We start from the raw sequence: 20,791 nt of genomic DNA, 5'->3' as shown, positions 1-20,791 counted from the left end.
CAGGTTATAGCTGCTTTCCTGTTAGGAGTGATATCACCACCTACTGCTTTGGAATGCACATGAAGACGGATTTGCGGTTTCATGTGGACGGAGTTATTTTTTATCACACCGGTGGTGTGGACGCGAATTTTTTTTTAACCGGGGTCCAGAAAAGTTCGGTTTCAAAAATACCCGTGTTCGTGTGGACTAGGCCTAAGTCTTATTAGTTGATATTTGTTTGCGTGCACAATAGAGAGAGGATACGTTGTTTAGTTGACTTTCTGAGTGCGTTATTGAAAACTTTTTGAACAAATATCAGAACTCCCAGACACTGGCTAAGGATAAGATCTCTAGCATGGCTCTCATCAAGCTACGAGAGAGAAGAAAGAGGAGATATGCTGAAATCTCTCAGGTGTGCAGAGAGAACTTGGGCTGCGCCTCTCCAGAGCGGAAAAGGAGAAAAGTCTTTCAAAAAAGTTCTCTGCTGAAAAGACCCTACAAAGCCATCCGTGGACAGACCCCCTCTCCACCACGTAAGAGGATGAGGATGTCCACAGTAGATGAGCAACAGGGAACCGGCTATAAGGAGACAACAAGCAAAGACTGGACAAGAAGATCTTTGAGGAAAAGACCCTACAGTGCCATCCGTGGACAGACCCCCTCTCCACCACGTAAGAGGATGAGGATGTCCACGGATGTAGATGAGCAACAGGGAACCAGCTACAAGGAGACGACGAGCAAAGACTGGACAAGAAGATCTTTGAGGAAAAGACCCTACAGTGCCATCCGTGGACAGACCCCCTCTCCACCACGTAAGAGGATGAGGATGTCCACGGATGTAGAGGAGCAACAGGGAACCAGCTACACGGAAACAACGAGCAAAGACTGGACAAGAAGAACTTTGAGGAAAAGACCCTACAGTGCCATCCATGGACAGACCCCCTCTCCACCACGTAAGAGGATGAGGATGTCCACGGATGTAGAGGAGCAACAGGCAACCAGCTGGGAGACGACGAGCAAAGACTTGACAAGAAGAACTTTGAGGAAAAGACCTTATGGAGACATCTGTGGAGAGACCAGCTCTCTCCACCAAGGAAACAAATAAGATTCAGTACAAGCCCTGGATCCTCTCCAGAGAAGACAGAGACAAAGATGCGCTGTGGGGTGATATCTCCAGTGAGTCGGTCCACCAGTAGTGAAACTCCCAAAAACATCCCAATGCCAAAGACAGAGCCAGAGACATGCTGTGGAGCAATTTCTCCAGTGAGACGGCCCACCAGCAGTGAAACTCCTGAGAACATACAGACAGAGACAAAGACAAAGACACGCTGTGGAGCAATATCTCCAGTGAGACGGCCCACCAGCAGTGAAACTCCTGAGAACATACAGACAGAGACAAAGACAAAGACACGCTGTGGAGCAATATCTCCAGTGAGATGGCCCACCAGCAGTGAAACTCCCAAGAACATACAGACAAAGACAGAGACAAAGACAAAGATGCGAAGTAGGGCGATATCTCCAGTGAGGTGGCCCACCAGCAGTGAAACTCTTGAGGACATACCAATGCCAAAGACAAAGACAAAGACGCGATGTAGGGCGATATCTCCAGTGAGATGGCCCACCAGCAGTGAAACTCGAATGCCAATGCCAAAGACACGATGTAGGGCGATATCTCCAGTGAGATGGCAATGATGGTTGGACTGCATGATATTGACATGATCCAACACCCCCTCCTCAAGTTTCACAACAAGAGTCTGTTTCTGCCTGATGGAGTCCACTTGACCCCAGAAAGAAAATCAATCAATCAATCAATCAATCAATCAATCAATCAATCAATCAATCAATCTATCTATCTATCTATTATCTATCTATCTATCTATCTATCTATCTATCTATCTATCTATCTATCTATCTATCTATCTATCTATCTATCTATCTATCTATCTATCTCTGCCATGTGCAAAACAAAACAAATAAATGTTATGTAATTATTTTGTAACATATTAACAATTTATAATTAATGAATATTAATATATTTTCTCACATAACATAAATAGAAATATAAAATAGAAGAAGTATGTGTTCAATAGTTGAGTGAGTGCATCCACCTTTTTCTGAACGTCAAAAACGTAAGCCGGTTTTGCTCTTCCAGTGGAATTGTATGTTTACGTTTCCATGGTTTCAGTAATCACAGTAAATGCATAGATTTTTTTTTTCATTAATCTGTAAAAAGCATTAATCATCATGCAAATTTTTACAGTAATTAAACAATATCACAGGAGTGGTAGTGCTGTTGCGCTTTATATCAGCACTGGTGTGATTATCTGTGATTATTTACAACCAAATCACACCAGCATGACCTGGAGTGTGATTGTGATATTGCTTAAAACAGTTCTATGAGCGCATTTTATTAGTTAACAGTAAGCTACATGACATTGTGATTTGTTTATTTAATCATTTATTTGGCTCCGCCAACACAAATAGTTCCGCAACTGCAAGGGAGACAAGGCTGTTGCCAGGCAACATTTCCTACTAGCTTACTACTACGTAGTGGCCCCTTTTCCACCGAGCTGGTTCCAGTTCTGGTTCAGAGCCAGTGCCTGATTAGTACCGGAGCAACAGGACCAGCGTGAAGATATACAGAGACGCTATCGATACCGTATTAAATTTGTCTATCTGCTAATCAATATAAACACAGTTGAAGCTAAGTAGCTGAACTACTTGGCTAACAACAGCTAACGCTCATATCAAAACATATCAAGAGTAGCCTACCCGTATGCAGGGACAAGAGCGCCGCCATTAGCTCAGCTGATCCATACCGAAGTCACGACCGGAAGTTGCTCTTCTTCGTGTGTATCATTTCTCAGATAAAAAAAACAACTCAGTAACTCAAATGGTCCATGATAAAAAAAAAAAAATTCCAGCAGATATCTTAGTTACAATATGATTGAGCTAACTAAATATTTTTTTGCATGGATCGTTTATTAAGTTATTGAGTTATTAAAAAAACGCTGCTAACGGCTAACGGCTAGCGCCGCTCCTGCTGACAGCAGACCAGGAGAGAGAGAGAAAAGAAATGAAATGTCTTTGGTGGGTGCTTTGGTTGGGTTTAGGCAATGAAGAAAGGAGTTGGTTAAGTTTAGTAAAAAGACCAGGTAGAGGCTAGACAGGCCAGAGAGAGAGAGAGGGGGTTCTTAGAATAACATAGAAATATACACTTATACTTCCGGTCGTGACTTCCGGTATGGTGAGCTGAGCTATGGCAGCGCCCTTGTCCCTGCACACGGGTCCCTCTCAAACATATTGCCGTCAAAACGTAGTTGCTGCGGTTTTTTTTTTTTCAGCCGGGTTTAGGCTGAGAATTATCACCAATTACAACAGTTAGTTCTGAACGAGTAATTTGATTGGACGAGACGTGTGCTGATATACAGTATCCACCTTTTTCGGACTTTAAATGAAAATCTGTAAAACGCATGGATCATCACACCAGCTTTTGATATCACACAAATTGACATCTGTGTTAAAAGCCAGCGTTAATAGATCCATGCGTTTACCGCAACTATGACAACAACTGAAAACAATGGAAACGTAAACGTACAATTCCACCAGAAATGCAAAACCGGCTTCTGGTTTTGACCATGACGTTTGGAAACTGGTGGATAACCGCACTGGGACTTTTTACAGCATCTGCTGTACAGGCTTTCAGGAGCTAAGAGCTACGCTCCCCACACAGCTGCCCCATTTTTCTGCTGCAGTAACTGACCTGAAAATTAAAACCTGGACCTAATGTGGTGCGTCTAATTAGGAGTAATTCTCAGCCTAAACCCAGAAATTGCCGCAGCAACTTCACTACACAACTTATGATGTTTTGATAGGAGTGTTAGCCAAGTAGCTCAGCTACTTTGCTTCAACTGATTACATAGCAGATAAACCAATGTAATATGGTATCGATAACGTCTCTGTATATCTTCACGCTGGTCCTGTTGCTCCGGTATCACTGGCTCTGAACCAGCACTGGAACCAGCTCGGTGGAAAAGGGGCCACTAGTAGCAAGCTAGTAGGAAATGTTTACGTGTTGCGTGGCAACAGCCTTGTCTCCCTTTCAGATGCGGAACTATTTGTGTTGGCGGAGCAAAATAAATGATTGAAACAAACAAATCACAATCTTTTGTAGCTCGTTAACTAGTAAAATGCTCTCGTAGCACTGTTGTAGCACTGTTGTATAAAAGCAATATCACACATTAGAGGTCGTGCTGTTGTACTGTAAGCAGTAGTCGAGTTGTAAAAAAAATTCAGGGGGGATGGTCAATTTTTTTCACCTTAAAAAAAAAGGAGGGGGGGGGGGGGGGTAGTACCAACTCAGCTGGGCTTTACTTGATTAGCCATCTTTCTAAAGCACTGTAGGGGGGTCAGGGGGCACTCCCCCAGAAATTTTTTTTGATTTTTAACACATAAATAAGGCATTCTGGTGTACTCTGAGGAGAAAATAAAGGGAAAAGACAACATTGCTTCAGATTTAAAAAAAAAAAAAAATTAAAAGCCCATTTAGTAGGCCTACTGACTAAGGTTCCTTTCATTGTAATGACAAGAATAGCTAAAGTGTATGAAAGTGAACTCAGAACTGGTCTAGTGTGGAGCTGTGGCTGGAGAGCAAAAACTAAAGTCATTTGTTAAATCTTGGCCTGGTCCTGGTTTCCTCTGCTTCACCATGGAGCTCTTTCAGGCCACACTGTCTTCTTCCACCACATCTGCCCTATTCTCATCTCTATCAGATATTAAATATGAAGGGAGGCTCCCACATGAGCTTTACATTTGTCCTGGGATCTTCAGCCAACTTTGGTGATAGAGTAGCCTATATTAGCCTACCCTTAGCAGGTAGCACACACGCGTGTGCACACACACACCTGTTGCTGTGCTGTCTCTCTCTGTTCCTCTGCTCTCTGGACTGGGCCGCCTGCCTGGCTGTTCTTTTGGGCTCATAATAAGTGAACATGGACGGCAATCCGACCGGACGCGCTGGCTGGTGCCGAGGGGGGGGGGGGGGACCACTCCTCGCACTCATAGACGTTAGACCTGGGCTATATAAGAAATGTTCGGGGCTAAGAGCCGGGAATGCCCAGGCCAGGCGACAGCCTTAATATAATTATAGTTATGTCCAACATTTAATGTAAAAAGGGGATGGAGAGGGGGGATGGCATTTTTACAGGGGGGATGATTTTGATCGTTTTTATTTCAGGGGGGATGCCATCCCCCCCCATCCCCCCTCAACTCGACTACTGACTGTAAGCACTGTGATTATCTGCTGTGCTCGGCCTGCGGCCTCGTGCCTATGACAGAATCACACCAGTGCTGATATACAGTAGGCTACAACAGCATTCCCTCTCATGTGCTTCATTATCCACCTTATTCCAAACGTCATCTGTGGTCGGAATGTTTTGCACTTCCTGTGTAAGTGTACGTTTACGTTGATGTTGTCATAGTTGCGGTAAACATATATATTAATGCTTTCTTTTAACACGGATGTCAATTTGTGTGATATCCATTGTTAAAAGCTGGGGTGATGATCCGTTTTACAGATTTTCATTGAAAAAAAAAATCCATGCATTTACCGCGACTACCAAAACCATGGAAACATAAACATAAAATTCCACCGGAAGAGCACCCAGCTTACGTTTTTGACGTTCGGAAAAAGGTGGATACAACAGTTAGTTCTGACCGAGTAATTTGATTGGACAAGAGGCATTAAGTGATATTGCTGACGCGGAAGCAGGAAGTACCTCTACCTGTTTAAAACTTTGCGTTTCATTCCGAGTAATCAGCAGTTTGTTGTAAAACTATTGTAAAATAAAATTCAGAAGAATCCATAACCAGAAAGACTACAGGTTGCGTAGGTGACGTCACACACCAAATGCCGCCATTTCCCGTGTCAGTTGGTGACATATTTTTTGTGGGAGACCCGATCTGTAGTCCGTACAGCGGTTTTCACACAAAATACATTCTTCTGTTGCCGTTTTATGACAACTGCTGATTTTTTGCAGGCAATATCCGAGTAGAGTACTCGCTCAGCTTGGGCAGTATCCGAGTACCATTTCACTACTCAGATACTCCGCTGTACAGGCGTTCAGGAGCTATGTCAGAGCCACGCTTTCCACACAGGAGCTGCCCCATCTCTCTGCTGCAGTTATAAACGGACTTGAAAATTAAAACCCGGACCTGACGTGGTCCGTCTAATTAATTCTCAGCCTAAACCCGGTTGAAAAAAAAAAGAAATCGCCTCGGCAACTACATTTTGATGGCAATATAGAGCATTAGCTGTTGTTAGCCAATAGCTTAGCTAGCTTCAACTGTGTTTATATTGATTACATAGCAGATAAACAAATTTAATACGGTATCGATAGCGTCTCTGTATATCTTCATGCTGGTCCTGTTGCTCCGGTGCTAATCAGGCTCTGGCTCCGAACCAAGGGGGCAGTTGTCGGTCTGAGGAGTGAAGCTCACTTCCGCGTTCAAAAAACTGCAATCCCCTCGGCTGTCGCTGGGGGCTGGCTCCAGAAGGGAGCAACTCCAATTGAGCCCCATGTTAAAATAGCCGATTTTACAGCTTAAAAAAACATATTTACAGCCTGGTACATTTCATTTTTTTGGTCTCAACCGATAGCTTCTACCCCCGCACACACTCTGAGGGGGGTGAATTTTTTTTAAACTCTACCGTTTTACTGTTATTAGGTTTAAAGTTCTGGCCAATTAGGGCGCAGAACCGTTGAGTGACAGGTCCGGCGACCGCTGCTACGAGGCCAGTGGGCGGGCCCTCGGCGGGCCCTCGGCCGGCCAACGGCCGCACCGCTCCAAATATGGCAAGTAGAATCCAACATGGCGCGGCTCAAACCCCCGTAGTAGCGGCACAAAACAGACTCCCCCAAACCAATGGGTGACGTCACGGACGCTACGTCCATTCTTTTTACAGTCTATGCTCCGAACCAGCACTGGAGGGGCCCTAGTAGCAAGCTAGTAGGAAATGTTTATGTGTTGCCTGGCAACAGCCTTATTGTCTCCCTTGCAGTTGCGGAACTATTTGTTTTGGTGGAGCCAAATACATGATTAAATAAACAAACAAATTACAAATACAAAACAATATATTTATCGAAAATAGACCCATAACGAGTGTGTGGGTAACACTTTTTAAAGACTTTTTTACAAACTCCTTGTTGTCCCTTTAACTCTTTGACTGCCAGCCATTCTCACAGCCAGGCATTTTCCAGCTTTTTGACTGATTTTCGTAGACCCACCATATATTATGTACTGTTACTACATACACATTCAACCCATCAAAGGAAAGATGAGGGTCTCTACGTTCCAGCAAAAAAAAACTGTTTGTTTCTATCTTGTTCCAGTCTTGTGAAATTGGCGGTTGAAGGTTACTTTAGCCCAAAATGCCATTTTGGCACCAAAATCTTGAGAAAAAGAGGTTTTTGTGTCGGCTGTCATTTTCAGGTGTACCAGTCCTACAATTGGCTCCATTATATTTTGCTTTAGTGACGCCTCAACATCTGTACAGTTGTTCTCTTGTAAACAACAACAAAATCAACACTGACAAATGACTTTTGATGACAAAAGACAAAACATTTAGCTACTGACACACACTACTGCAGCCTATTTTCTTTTTTTTTCTTTGAGTTACAACTTTTTCTTTCCTTTTTTTTAGTGTGTGTGCGTGCGTGACGTGTGTGTGTGTGTGTGTGTGTGTGTGTGTGTGTGTGTGTTCGGATCAGTCCGACAGGTTTTTGTAGCCGAAACACGGCGCTTTAGATCAGATCCAGCTTCCTCTGGTCAGCAGGCAGCGGTCTCACTCATAGACATATAAAGAGTAGACGCCGCATCGAACGCTGGGCCTATTGGCGCTCATGGCGAGCGGTGGGGCCGCCATCTTGGACCGGTCGCCCGCTCCACTCAGTGTAGGCTATCTGTTTGGTAGGTGCAATTGATAGTTTCACTAGTGTAGAGTTGCACGATACCCACGGTAGCCGCGGTACCCCGCGGTGCCAAAACGTAACGGTTCCTACTATACTAGAAATTCTACACGACGGTACTACCGTGGATTACTACTACGGTGCCAGTTTCCGCTACATAGCGGCCGCCTCTCCTCTCCTCTCGGCTTCTCACTGCACGCTACTCCCTTGTAAACAAACCCCACATGCACCCACTGCAACCTAACTATACAGCTGCTGAATGATTGGCTGTTTCCCCAAGAACAGACTCCATGAAGACGGCTGAGACAGCTCCGCTTCGATAGAAATTCGCTTCAAAACAAACAACGAGCTAAAGTTCTGTCTCGCCCAGACGCGCACACGGCTTCACAAACACGAGACAACACATCACCACGGCTGAAGCACTGGGCGCGAGCGGCGAGTCTGCCGCGGTGTCGTCGTCAGTGGCACTTAATTAATTTAGCTCTGTTTATTTTCTCATTGGCTAATATCAGGCTATATGTCCAAGTATAAAGCACCTAGAAATTGCATAAAAATATAGTTTTCACAGGGAATCAGTTCCTGTTCATTGTATTTTGTCCTCTATGATTTATTATGTTGGAGAAGAAGTATTATTGTCAAATAGTTGTTGTTTTTTTAACGACAGTGGATTTGTTTTTTATCCTAAGTTGATTATTTATATTTGTTAAACATAAATTAATGTGCAAGAGACTGAATGGTTATTTATTTTCAACCATATAAACTTCATTGATTTGTTTTTTATTGCTTATTTAAAAATATTTGTTTCAGTCTAATTCCTACTTCACCAGTATTATGTTTATCATGCACCAAACAACATTATAAGTAGCCTAATTAATAAGTATTTATAACTTGTACAAATACATTGCAGTTCATAAAAATAATAATAATAAAAAAAGGTTGCAGTATCGTGATATTACCCGGAACCGTGATACTTTGTCTGGTATAGTAGCCTACCGTGGTTACTCATTTTGGTATCGTGACAACTCTACACTAGTGTCAGTGCATTTAATCAATAAGCACAAGTAGCACATCTCTGCCTGTCTGGTCTCTTCTCCGCTGTATTGCTGAGCCTCCTCCCATTTGTTTTCAACAAAGCCTTTTATAATCAATAACTGGATAGATGGATTATCACATGTTACAATGTGTGTTGCGTATTTGTGTAGTCTTAAACAAGATAGTATAGGTTTATGGGACGTGTTTGTGTCGCGGACTACAGAGGCTCTGATCAGCAGGTTTGGTTTTCAGCCAGGATGTGGAAGGAGCCTCCACTCTCCCTGTAACAGGTTACAAGTCATTTATCTAACATCACTATTAGTCCGAAGCTTTTTACTTAAGGTAAAAATGAAACATACGGTAAATATCCTGCATAGTTTCTCTATTCTGCGCTGCGCTGATCAGAGCGGCGTCCCTAGCAACGGTGTGTTACACTTGACGACCATTCATTATACAGAAATAACCATGTATATATGTCTATGGAAATAACAGCCCGTAGAGAGCAGCAATTGATCAGAGAGCAGCATTCCTGTAATGAATAAATATATAGAGATAAAAGCTATATGTTAGAGAAAATAAAAATATATATAAACCAGAGAATCAATTCATATCAGGTCAGAGAGAGAGAGGGAGGAGAGAGAATAAATAAATAAATATTCGATTCACAAAATACAACCAATAATAATGTTCAATCTTATTTGTGAAAAGTAATCCCCAGAGCCAGCTGTTTTCGATGGTTTTCTGCTGATTAGAACAGAAATAATATGCTGCACAGTGCTCTGCATCCTGTTACTTCTGCTGCTCGACTGAGTAGAACGACCGGTTCAAGATGGCGGCCGCATTTCTCGCCTACAGCTCTGGCTGACGTCTCCCCCCTGAACTCCCAATCACAGACAGTCTATGTGCGCTCACAACAGACACTCCCACCATCTTTAGCTCTCCTCGTCACGTTCGCCGGCGCCGTCCGCTCCTCAAACACACTAGATCGCGGGATTTTCAAGTTGCTATCTGAGTGATTTCTCGCAAAATCTGGCGACTTTCCAAACGCTCTTGACGACTAACGACGAGCAATCAACGGGGTTTTAACGTTTGTGCTTTGTATCACGGAGCTGCACGGAGCTTCAACAAGCTGCCGAGCCGCCATGAGCCCCACCGCCACCCCCTAAGTTCTCACCGGCGGCCAGAGTGTCACGGAGCGGCGCCGCTGCAGTCAGACACCCGCTCCGCTCCGTGAGGGGGGAAAAACACGCTATATTTTTTATATCTCTCAATCCAAATGTGTTTTTCTGCACTTTATTTTGATGATACAAGTCTGATCTTCACAGAGGAGTAGGGCAAGACATTCAGCATGGCGTTGCAATTAAAAAACCGCTAAGATCGAGTTATCTCGTCTTTGGCAGTCTACGCTTGGATTCGCTAAGACGAGATAACTCGTCTTTGGCAGTGAAAGAGTTAAAAGCTGGTGTGATGATCCATGTGTTTTACAGATTTTCATTGGGAAAAAAAATCCATGCATTTACCGCGACTATCGAAACTATGGAAACATAAACATAAAATTCCACTGGAAGAGGAAAACCGGCTTACGTTTTTGACGTTCAGAAAAAGGTGGATAGAGAGCCTAATCGGAAGCGAAAGTGAAGCTCGCCATGGGACCTCAATTGGGAAAAAATCTCCATGTAAAGGCCCTTTCACACCGCGGACGTAACAAATAAACGACACATCAAAACCATTCACACCGGCGGCGACACGAAAGTTTCGCTTTGCAACGGGTGGTTCTTCGCCTCCACGTCATGGCTTCAATCTGTCAATTATCCCTCATGTATGCCACTGTTGTCTTGTTACCAACTTTACTCAACACAGCAGCTCATTGTCTGATGATCACTGATTAGGATAATATCTGATCACTGCCTGAACAATATCTGATCACTGTCCTAACAGTATGAACTGCTATTTCTCCTCCCTCCTCCGAGACACAGGTTATTTACATTGTTTACATTAGCGGCCAAGCACGACCTGTCCATGCACCCGTGTCCGTGTGTGTGTGTAAGTGCGGTCAGTTTTCATTCGTTTTTATATGTTTTTTCTTGACATTTTAAGTTTAAAATGGTCAAACTGTGTGTATGGGGTACATGCAACTCCGACACTAGGTATCCCGAGAGGCTGGGCGACGGGGTGTATTTTTTTTTTACCTTTTCCTAAACCACATCTCAACCGAGAGAAGTGTCTGCTCTGGATAAAGTTATGCGGTAGACCCAGGGGTTAATTTGAGCCGGATCCTGCCGGAACAAGATCCGGCACCTCTTAATTTTGGCCTCCCTGTGTTCCGGTACTTATTTGGGCAGATCCGGCACCTCTCATGAAAAAAATGTTTTAAAAATGTTTAAAAAAAATAAATAATATGTATATATTAATTTACAGAACAAATCCCCATAAATCCATGTTGTTTATTAAGATTTAAAGTCATTTGAAAGAGTCGGAGATCTGTTGAAGTTGACGCACTGACCGGGCCGTATTTAGTTTTGCTTTTACCGCGCTGTGCACTGCTGCACTCGTCCTTTCCTCTCTCCCCCCTCTCTGTCTGTTTCTGTGTGTGTGCGTGTACTTGCGTGTGTGTGTGTGTGTGTGTGTGTGTGTGCGTGTGTGTGTGCGTGCGTGCGTGCGTGCGTGCGTGCGTGCGTGCGTGCCAGCCAATAACGGCGAAAGAGCGTTATGCGGAGATGAATGAACGGAACGATATTGCCGAAAAATGTATTCGTGGCGGACGTAATTTATTTGAAACTGGGCAACACTGGCCGGAGCAACAGGCGGGGACCCGCATCAGCCCCTTGCAGCAGGGAGGTTCAGAAGAAGAGGAGAGGCAGTGAGCGGAGAGTAGTGTGGGACGTCCAGCGACAGGTCAGGGATGAGATGCACTACTGTTTGGACAGCAGAGTTCAAGGTGAAGCAGACTTATTACCCCTGGCTTCTTATGGAAAATTGAGGTTTTGCTGCACAACTGAGCTGAGCATACTGTCTATTAATAGGTCGCCGTGCCAGTCTTTGAATAATAGGAAGATTTGTGTGATTTTTTATCAAGTTAGACCTGTTGAGAAAATTCCTGACTGTAAAGCACCGCCTGTGGTGATGTGGGCATTTGCCTGTGCCTAAAATAATTTCAAGTAAACGTCATAACATGGATAGCCTATTATTTGAAATTGAGGCTTGTGTCCCACAGCATGGCATGTCCGCCCGCCCCCCCCGACGTGCGCCTCATACGTTCCGGGACCTCTGCCCGTCTCGTCATCCCCGAGCTGTCATGTGTACTTTGCGTTCCGGCACCTTATGATTTACAAATTAAGCACTGGGTAGACCACAACACCAACTAAACGTGGATAAAATTAACAATGTCTACACCTGTTCTAAGTTAAGTCAACAACGTATTTGAGGCAACATATTGTCAGATGTTAGCCAGTATCAACTAAGCATAAAGTCTGCTAGCTTAATGCTAACGTATAATGTAAAACTCCATAGACAGGCTAACAGAAATTAGCCCGTCGCTATCGGCGTTTCGCGGCAACCGACAGCCATAGCAGTAAAGCTAAGTGAAGTTTTGGTGACTTCGAGATGATATTTAATCTTTCTGTCTCCAAAAATCATCAATTGCCTCCTGTATGTCTCCTACTGTGACAGCTGCCATAGCGTCTGTCACCGAATGTTGACTGTTTGTCCGAGTGAGTGGAGGGGGCGGGGCTTAGCCATAGGTCAATTACACTTCTCACTCCAGTGTTTCCCACATGATTTCAGGAGACCATGGCGCGACGGGGGGGGGGGGGTGATGATGATGAGTCGTTGGTCCGACGGGGGGGGGGGGGGCGATATAGCGCCGCAGCTATAATATATAATTTTTTTTATATATATAATTTTTTTTTTTTTTTTTTTTTCTGTGAGAGACTGTGGCGGGCCCTAACGAGACTGTGGCAGGCCGCCACAGTCTCTTTAATTAATGGGAAACACTGCACTCAAAGTCACAACTCAACTTCTTGACTGTGCCGCCACATTTGTGTTTGTGTTCTGACCATACAGTCTATGGGTGTGTTCGAAACCGCATACTACATACTATATACTTCCATACTGCATACTGTCCATACTCCATACTACATACTCATCAATCAGACAGTATGCAGAGCGTTTACACTGCAGCATACTACATGATAACCCATAATGCATTGCGCTCCTACCCGAGCCAAAATCAACAGGCTAAAGCTGATTTCATTTTAGCTCTAAACTCTGTAAATATATCACTTTATTAACTTTTCAAACGTTTTTAGGCGAGAAAGTAGCCGTTTAGATCAGCAGTGTGTCGTCAATTTGTCTAAATACCAGCTGTTTACAATTTTGTTCGGACGATTTCGGCGCTACTAAAGCTAGCCGTTGTGACCAACGCACTTCCGGTTACTTTCACAAAATTAAACACACGTTGCCCTACTATATAGAAAAACGATAGAATTTTGTGCTTTTATTTTTAAAACAGGAAGCGAATCTACCCTCGATGTAGCTAGCTTGGAACAGCAGTTTTGACTTCTCTCGTCCCGTTAACGGCATTTAACCGTTCAATATGCCTTACTGGAGAGTCTAGCCAGCTCTGAGTTCGGCCAGGTTCATTTTAAAACATTTTTTACTGATGTAAATGTGGTGTTTTCTGTGCGTACAGACCCCAAGGCAGTGCTGCTCTTCTGTCTAACCATGGTTTTTTATTCAAACAAACTTCTGCTACAGCCACAATTGTTAGATTTCATCAATGAGACCAACATTTATCCCCTAAAAAGAGTTTAACCAGCCGGTGGTAAACCTCTAAAAGCCATCGGGTAAGTTAATTAGCAGTCGTTTTCTCCCCGGGGTGACGACCTTAGGCCGGTGGAGCACGTCAGGAGCCGGGCTGCTGCCTCTATGATGTCGCGGTCGCTGCTCGGACCTGGAGCTTCACTTCTCCGAAAAACATCGGGGCAAACTTTTAAACAGTCGTTTGGATAAACTAACCGCACATTGGGGATCTAAACAGTTACTTTCTCGCATGAAAAAATATTAAAACTTAATAAAGTCATCACGTATTAACAGGCAAATTTCTGTTGTCCTGTTTAGTTTTTTTTTTCCTGTTCGCGGTAAGGAAAAGACGATCCGTGACGTCACGTTACGTTGCATCTTGGGTAATTTGAGTGTGAGTAGCAAGCTCCTCATGTATACTCAACATTCTGGCGAATCTAGTATGCCATCCGGGAACTTCTCGCATACTCAAACCGACTCAAACTCGCATACTGCGCATTCGCATACTCAAAATGACGTCAGAGTTAGTATGAGTAGTAGGCAAGTATGCGGTTTCGAACACAGCCTATGGTTCTGACGTGGGGGTTGTGACGTACCTCCTTTTCACGCCATATTGGTTGATGCGTTTATTCGCTGGGCGAAAGCTCCATCAAAATCGGCCTCACTCTGGAAAAAAATAGTGTTGCATTTTCATTCGCGGCCGGTGTGAAAGGACCCGTAATGAAAACCAGGGTTTGAAAAAAAATATTGACGCACAAATTATTTGCACGAAAAATACATCTCCAGTGTGAAAGGGCCTTAAGTGAATAGGAGTCAAAATTTTATTTCGTGATCCAATTGAATTGTGTCATAAATATATGACCTAAACCTACTTAAAATTACGTTTCATGTCAAAAAATGAGCAGCTTGTAGTAAAACGGCAACGGAAGAATGTATTTTGTGTGAAAACCGCTCTACGGACTACAGATCGGGTGTCAAACAATAATTACGTCACCAAGTGACACGGGAAAGGGCGGCATAGGTGTGTGGCGTCACCTACGCGACCTGTAGTCTTTCTGGTTACGGATTTTTCTGAAATTTATTTTACAATAGTTTTACAACAAACTGCTGATTTCTCGGCATGAAACGCGATGTTTAAACAGGTAGAGCGAGGTCATTTTCTCATGGCATAATTCAATCGGATCACGAAATAAAACTTTGACTCCCGTTCACATAGGGGAGCGCCGGGTCGATTGATACACTTTTCATTTAAACGTCTTTTTCAAAGATGACGTTATGTACACAAAATTTTTTATCATGTGATCAACAACTCACATGTGTATTCTCTTAGTTACAAGTGTAATTTAACACATATGTTGGATGATCGCGCTGTTTTATAACTTTGAACGTAAGTTGACATTTGTCTCAAATGCCCCACCTATGCGGGTCGTTTGAAACACAGAGGAGGGACGGTTGAAACAGCATATTTTAAACAGAAACTACTGACATTACTCTCGTTTTTATGCAGCATATCGGACAACATACTAGTGTACTTGTCATTGCCAAAATGTCACACAATTTCTCACAATATAAATAGGTCAAATAAATATTTTTGTCCCGTGCGTAATTGTCAAGATCCGCATTTCAATTAAACTCACCTTCCTTCTTTTGTCCGAGTTGTTGGATGACTGCATTTTCATTTCATTTTCTTATTTCCCTGTCCTAAGTCATGTTTATGGATACACAGTTGAACATATTGTCATTTTTCCCTCGGCATTTTCCCCTCACTTTGCTGAATATCTGTTTATTCATGTCATAAACACGAACATTAAAAATATGTGGTGTTTATTAAAAATACATGTTGTTCATTCAAATCGGTTGTTGTTCATTGCAAAACAGTTACGGTATTAATTCGGTGATTTTTATACAGATATTGATCGCGCAATGTGACCACAATCACTACGCACGGTGGCGTGAGGGACATTTGAAACAGCTGTATCAATCGTCCCTGCAGCGACTACTGACACTTCAACCTGTTTTGCCTCTAAACTTCAAAACTATGACATTGCATAGTTTAGGACCTGTTCATGTACGAATTCATCTGTTGTTAGGTCATATTATTATTGCATGAAACACACAATACAACTTTTGATCACAAAAAAACTACCGCACGTAAGATTTTACTTTCCGTAGTCAAAAACCGGTTCGCGCTAATAACTTTTGAATAGCGTGACGTAATTTCACAAGCTTTCCCAGGATTGGTAGGTGTTGAGTGCTGAAGGTAGTGACGTAATCTGACGGCTCAAGCTTGTGTGGTTTTCGAGGAAATCGCTGTGTATCAATCGTCCCGTGTATCAATCGACCCGGCGCTCCCCTACCGTTACCCTGCATACCGTTACTTCCTGCTTCCGCTTAGGCTCTCTATAACAATGGATATCACACAAATGGATATCCATTGTTAAAAGCCAGCATTAATAGATCCATACGTTTACCGCAACTATGACAACTACTGAAACCAAGGCAACGTAAACATACAATTCCACTGGAAGAGCAAAACTGGCTTCCGGTTTTGAAGTTTGGAAACTCGTGGATAGCAGTACAGTTTCAACCCAGGCTCATCAACAGCAATGTTTATGATTCTCACATACTGAATGACAAAACATTACTTAGTGTTAACATGCTAACACAGGCTGCCAGACTGTGGTCAAAGAGTCAGAGTCATCCTCTCGCTCCTGTCTAACACAGGGCAACATACAAACAAACTTGCACATTCACATTCACACCTATGGGCAATTCATGGTTGCCAATCAACCTAGTATGCATGTCTTTGGACTGTGGGCAGAATATGTAAAACCCATGCAGGCAGAGGGAGAACATGCACACTAGCTCCCCAAAGAAAGGCCCTAGGCCTGGAACCCAGAGGTAACATTGCTAACCCACTGTCCCCCCATAGAAAACCTTGAGAGGGTGATGTCATCATAAAGTGCCATCACCTTATGATGTCATCATTAAGTGTCATTCATCACAATATGATGTCATCACTATCATATCACTTTATGATGTCATCACCATCAGATCCTTTTATGATGCCATCATAAAGGGATATGATGACATTACAGATGAAAGGTTCAAGGAATCAGACATTCTAGAACTCAGCACTCACAGCACTGTATGTCAAACACTTAAGTCTTATTAGTTGATATTTGTTTGCGTGCACAATAGAGAGAGGATACGTTGTTTAGTTGACTTTCAGAGTGCGTTATTGACAACTTTTTGGCTAAGGATAAGATCTCTAGCATGGCTCTCATCAAGCTACGAGAGAAAAGAAAGAGGAGATATGCTGAAATCTCTCAGGTGTGCAGAGAGAACTTGGGCTGCGCCTCTCCAGAGCGGAAAAGGAGAAAAGTCTTTCAAAAAAGTTCTCTGCTGAAAAGACCCTACAAAGCCATCCGTGGACAGACCCCCTCTCCACCACGTAAGAGGATGAGGATGTCCACAGTAGATGAGCAACAGGGAACCGGCTATAAGGAGACAACAAGCAAAGACTGGACAAGAACATCTTTGAGGAAAAGACCCTACAGTGCCATCCGTGGACAGACCCCCTCTCCACCACGTAAGAGGATGAGGATGTCCACAGATGTAGAGGAGCAACAGGCAACCAGCTACAAGGAGACGACGAGCAAAGACTGGACAAGAAGATCTTTGAGGAAAAGACCCTACAGTGCCATCCGTGGACAGACCCCCTCTCCACCACGTAAGAGGATGAGGATGTCCACGGATGTAGAGGAGCAACAGGCAACCAGCTACACGGAAACAACGAGCAAAGACTGGACAAGAAGAACTTTGAGGAAAAGACCCTACAGTGCCATCTGTGGACAGACCCCCTCTCCACCACGTAAGAGGATGAGGATGTCCACGGATGTAGAGGAGCAACAGGGAACCAGCTACACGGAAACAACGAGCAAAGACTGGACAAGAAGATCTTTGAGGAAAAGACCTTATGGAGACATCTGTGGAGAGACCAGCTCTCCACCAAGGAAACAAATAAGGTTCAGTACAAGCCCTGGATCCTCTCCAGAGAAGACAGAGACAAAGATGCACTGTGGGGCGATATCTCCAGTGAGACGGTCCACCAGTAGTGAAACTCCAAAAAACATCCCAATGCCAAAGACAGAGACAGGGGCAGAGACAGAGACATGCTGTGGAGCAATTTCTCCAGTGAGACGGCCCACAAGCAGTGAAACTCCCAAAAACATCCCAATGCCAAAGACAGAGACAGAGACATGCTGTGGAGCAATATCTCGGCCCACCAGCAGTGAAACTCCTGAGAACATACAGACAAAGACAGAGACAAAGACAAAGACAGAGACAAAGACGAAGACAAAGACGAAGACAAAGACGCGAAGTAGGGCGATATCTCCAGTGAGGTGGCTCACCAGCAGTGAAACTCCAGAGAACAAACAGACAAAGACAGAGACAAAGACAAAGACGCGAAGTAGGGCGATATCTCCAGTGAGGTGGCCCACCAGCAGTGAAACTCTTGAGGACATACCAATGCCAAAGACGAAGACAAAGACGCAATGTAGGGCGATATCTCCAGTGAGATGGCCCACCAGCAGTGAAATTCCAATGCCAAAGACAGAGACAAAGACAAAGACAAAGACAAAGGAAAAGACAAAGACACGATGTAGGGCGATATCTCCAGTGAGATGGCAATGATGGTTGGACTGCATGATATTGACATAATCCAACACCCCCTCCTCAAGTTTCACAACAAGAGTCTGTTTCTGCCTGATGGAGTCCACTTGACCCCAGAAGGAAAATCAATCAATCAATCAATCTATCTATCTATCTATCTATCTATCTATCTATCTATCTATCTATCTATCTATCTATCTATCTATCTATCTATCTATCTATCTATCTATCTATCTATCTATCTATCTATCTATCTATCTATCTATCTATCTATCTATCTATCTATCTATCTGCAAAATAAAAAAAACAAATAAATGTTATGTACTGAATTATTTTTGTAATATATAGCCTAAACATTTTTATATGTAATGAATATTAATATAATTCTATCACATAAATAGAAATATAAAATAGAAGAAGAATGTAGTATCCACTTTTGCTATTCAGGTGGAATTGTATGTTTACGTTTCCATGGTTTCAGTAGTCACAGTAAATGCATGGATCTTTTTTTTTTTCATTGAAAATCTGTAAAAAGCACGAATCATCGCACCAGCTTTTGATAAATGATATCACACAAATGGACATCCATTGTTAAAAGCCAGCGTTAATAGATCCATTCGTTTACCGCAACTATGACAACTAGCTACTGAAACCAAGGCAATGTACTGTAAACATACAATTCCCCTGGAAGTTTGGAAACTCGTCGGTACAGTTAAAGGTTGTGGTCGTATATATATCTATGGTTGTGGTTGCTTTGTGAAGCTAAATATCTGAGCAGATCCTGCAGCAGAAATGTCTCTGCAAACATTTGTGTTGAGGCAAGACATTGCCCAGGCAGTCTTCCTCAGGCAGATCATGTTAGCATGTTAATATTTCCTAATTAACACCAAAAACCAAGCATAGCTGCACATTTGTGATGTGTTACCATGCTAATGTTTGCTTATTAGCAACAAACATATCACGAGACACATGTAGCAGTGACTGAAGAAAATGTCAGTAGTTTGTTAAAATGCTATAACATTTGCTAATTAGCGCTAAATATTTAACAGGCTAGCATAAAGGTGTAACAATTCAACTGGAGGTGAATATGAATTAAAGTTCTCTAATAGCCTAATTGTAGAGACATTTTGCCAAAAAATACAAAAACCAACATCTTAAAAAAGAAAAAAAAAGAAAATTCACCACAGACAGTTTACAGTACATCCTCTTGGGACCACGAATCTCTACAGTAGTTGACATATTTCAGTGTTGACCAAAGTGGTGAACCAACCTGGCAGACTGACATGACCTTCATGAACCCACATGGTTAGCAGAAAAACAACACGCTTATTGCAAACCGAGCTATGGCAGAGCTATTTTTCCTGAAACTGAAAAAACCAAATGACTCTTCTGCACTTTGACTTACATCTCACATCCTGGTGAGTACTATAACTTGAACAGCAGTATAAGAAATTTATTAATGTGCCTGTCAGCGCCACTACTCGTTCACATTTTTGGCCTCAGCCTGTCGAGCCTTATCCTCAGCTGGAAACAACATTCACTGTTGGAGATTTAGGACTTCTTTAAAGACCAGAAACCAGTCTAATCTGGTTGAGTACAACTGCCCTTATTCTGTCAACACTTTCCCTTCAGTGTTAGACACCCATCTGAAGAAGTACATTATATTTAGTTTGCACTGTGTCAGAGTTGAAGGAAATTGGCAGGATTAGCTGTGTTTTGATTTGCTCTAATGGTGCAGTGCAAGCATCAATACCTTTGCATTAGCTGCGACTTTAACCATGATACCGTCTAAGGAATTCATCCAAACATTTGCTTTCATTTTTGAAAGCTTCACTCCGAGCTTTGATGCCAGAAAAACACCACCGCCTTCTGTTGGCCTTTGATTTTTTTTCAGCACAAGTACTCGCTTCCCTTCATCTCACTGCTTGTCTTAAAATGACTACGACTAGCAGATAGGGTGTAAGATGAATGATTCAGACTAATAAAAGACAAATAAAAGTTAGAAGAAAAGAAATTATTCACTACTGTCACTGGAGCATTTCACAGTGTAATAACACATGTTTATGACAGGCTATGTCTTGGCTAATGGATGTCAAGTTGTCCTGACAGATCTTTTGATGGAGCAGTGCTGAGGTGCACTATTATTAATGCTATAAAAATAAAAAACAATTCATGTTCATCTCTTGTCCTGACAGAATTGGGTTTTATCTAGTTTAATGGTGCATTGTCACTTGTATTTCTTACATGTAAGGTACTGTATTGCATTTATATTTTTTACGACCTTGAATATTTATTTAAATAAAAATAAAATCTCATTTCAGGTGAAGCATTGCAAA

The 20,791-nt window shown here is 42.8% G+C and overlaps 3 protein-coding genes across 7 annotated transcripts in view; all 3 read left to right on the top strand.

Annotated features, from left to right (window-relative positions):
* The window catches only part of rgl2 (ral guanine nucleotide dissociation stimulator-like 2), a 58,098-nt gene that overhangs the window by 29,645 nt on the left and 7,662 nt on the right, over positions 1 to 20,791 (top strand). The gene's annotated exons all lie outside the window — the stretch shown is intronic.
* LOC146971594 (uncharacterized) lies at positions 202 to 1,763 on the top strand. The gene is made up of 2 exons (XM_085803299.1): positions 202 to 1,505; positions 1,662 to 1,763. Exon 1 carries the CDS (start codon positions 335 to 337, stop codon positions 1,082 to 1,084), a length of 750 nt encoding a protein of 249 aa, XP_085659425.1. The 5' UTR covers positions 202 to 334; the 3' UTR covers positions 1,085 to 1,505; positions 1,662 to 1,763.
* Positions 17,055 to 18,166, top strand: LOC146971593 (uncharacterized). The gene is made up of 2 exons (XM_085801886.1): positions 17,055 to 18,045; positions 18,096 to 18,166. The coding sequence occupies exons 1-2, from the start codon at positions 17,055 to 17,057 to the stop codon at positions 18,164 to 18,166; spliced, it is 1,062 nt and encodes a 353-aa protein (XP_085658012.1).

This window comes from Trachurus japonicus, chromosome 16 (assembly GCF_045865225.1).
Source record: "Trachurus japonicus isolate A0001 chromosome 16, Traja_1.0".
In the NCBI taxonomy this organism is placed as follows: domain Eukaryota; kingdom Metazoa; phylum Chordata; class Actinopteri; order Carangiformes; family Carangidae; genus Trachurus; species Trachurus japonicus.
This window is presented reverse-complemented; position numbering and strand designations above follow the sequence as displayed.

Coding starts and splice junctions, on each gene's coding strand:
- LOC146971594 (XM_085803299.1), top strand. CDS start 335: ATGGCTCTCATCAAGCTACGAGAGAGAAGAAAGAGGAGATATGCTGAA.
- LOC146971593 (XM_085801886.1), top strand. CDS start 17,055: ATGGCTCTCATCAAGCTACGAGAGAAAAGAAAGAGGAGATATGCTGAA. Junction 18,046..18,095: donor GACAGAGACAGAGACATGCT/GTGGAGCAATAT, acceptor GAGAACATACAG/ACAAAGACAGAGACAAAGAC.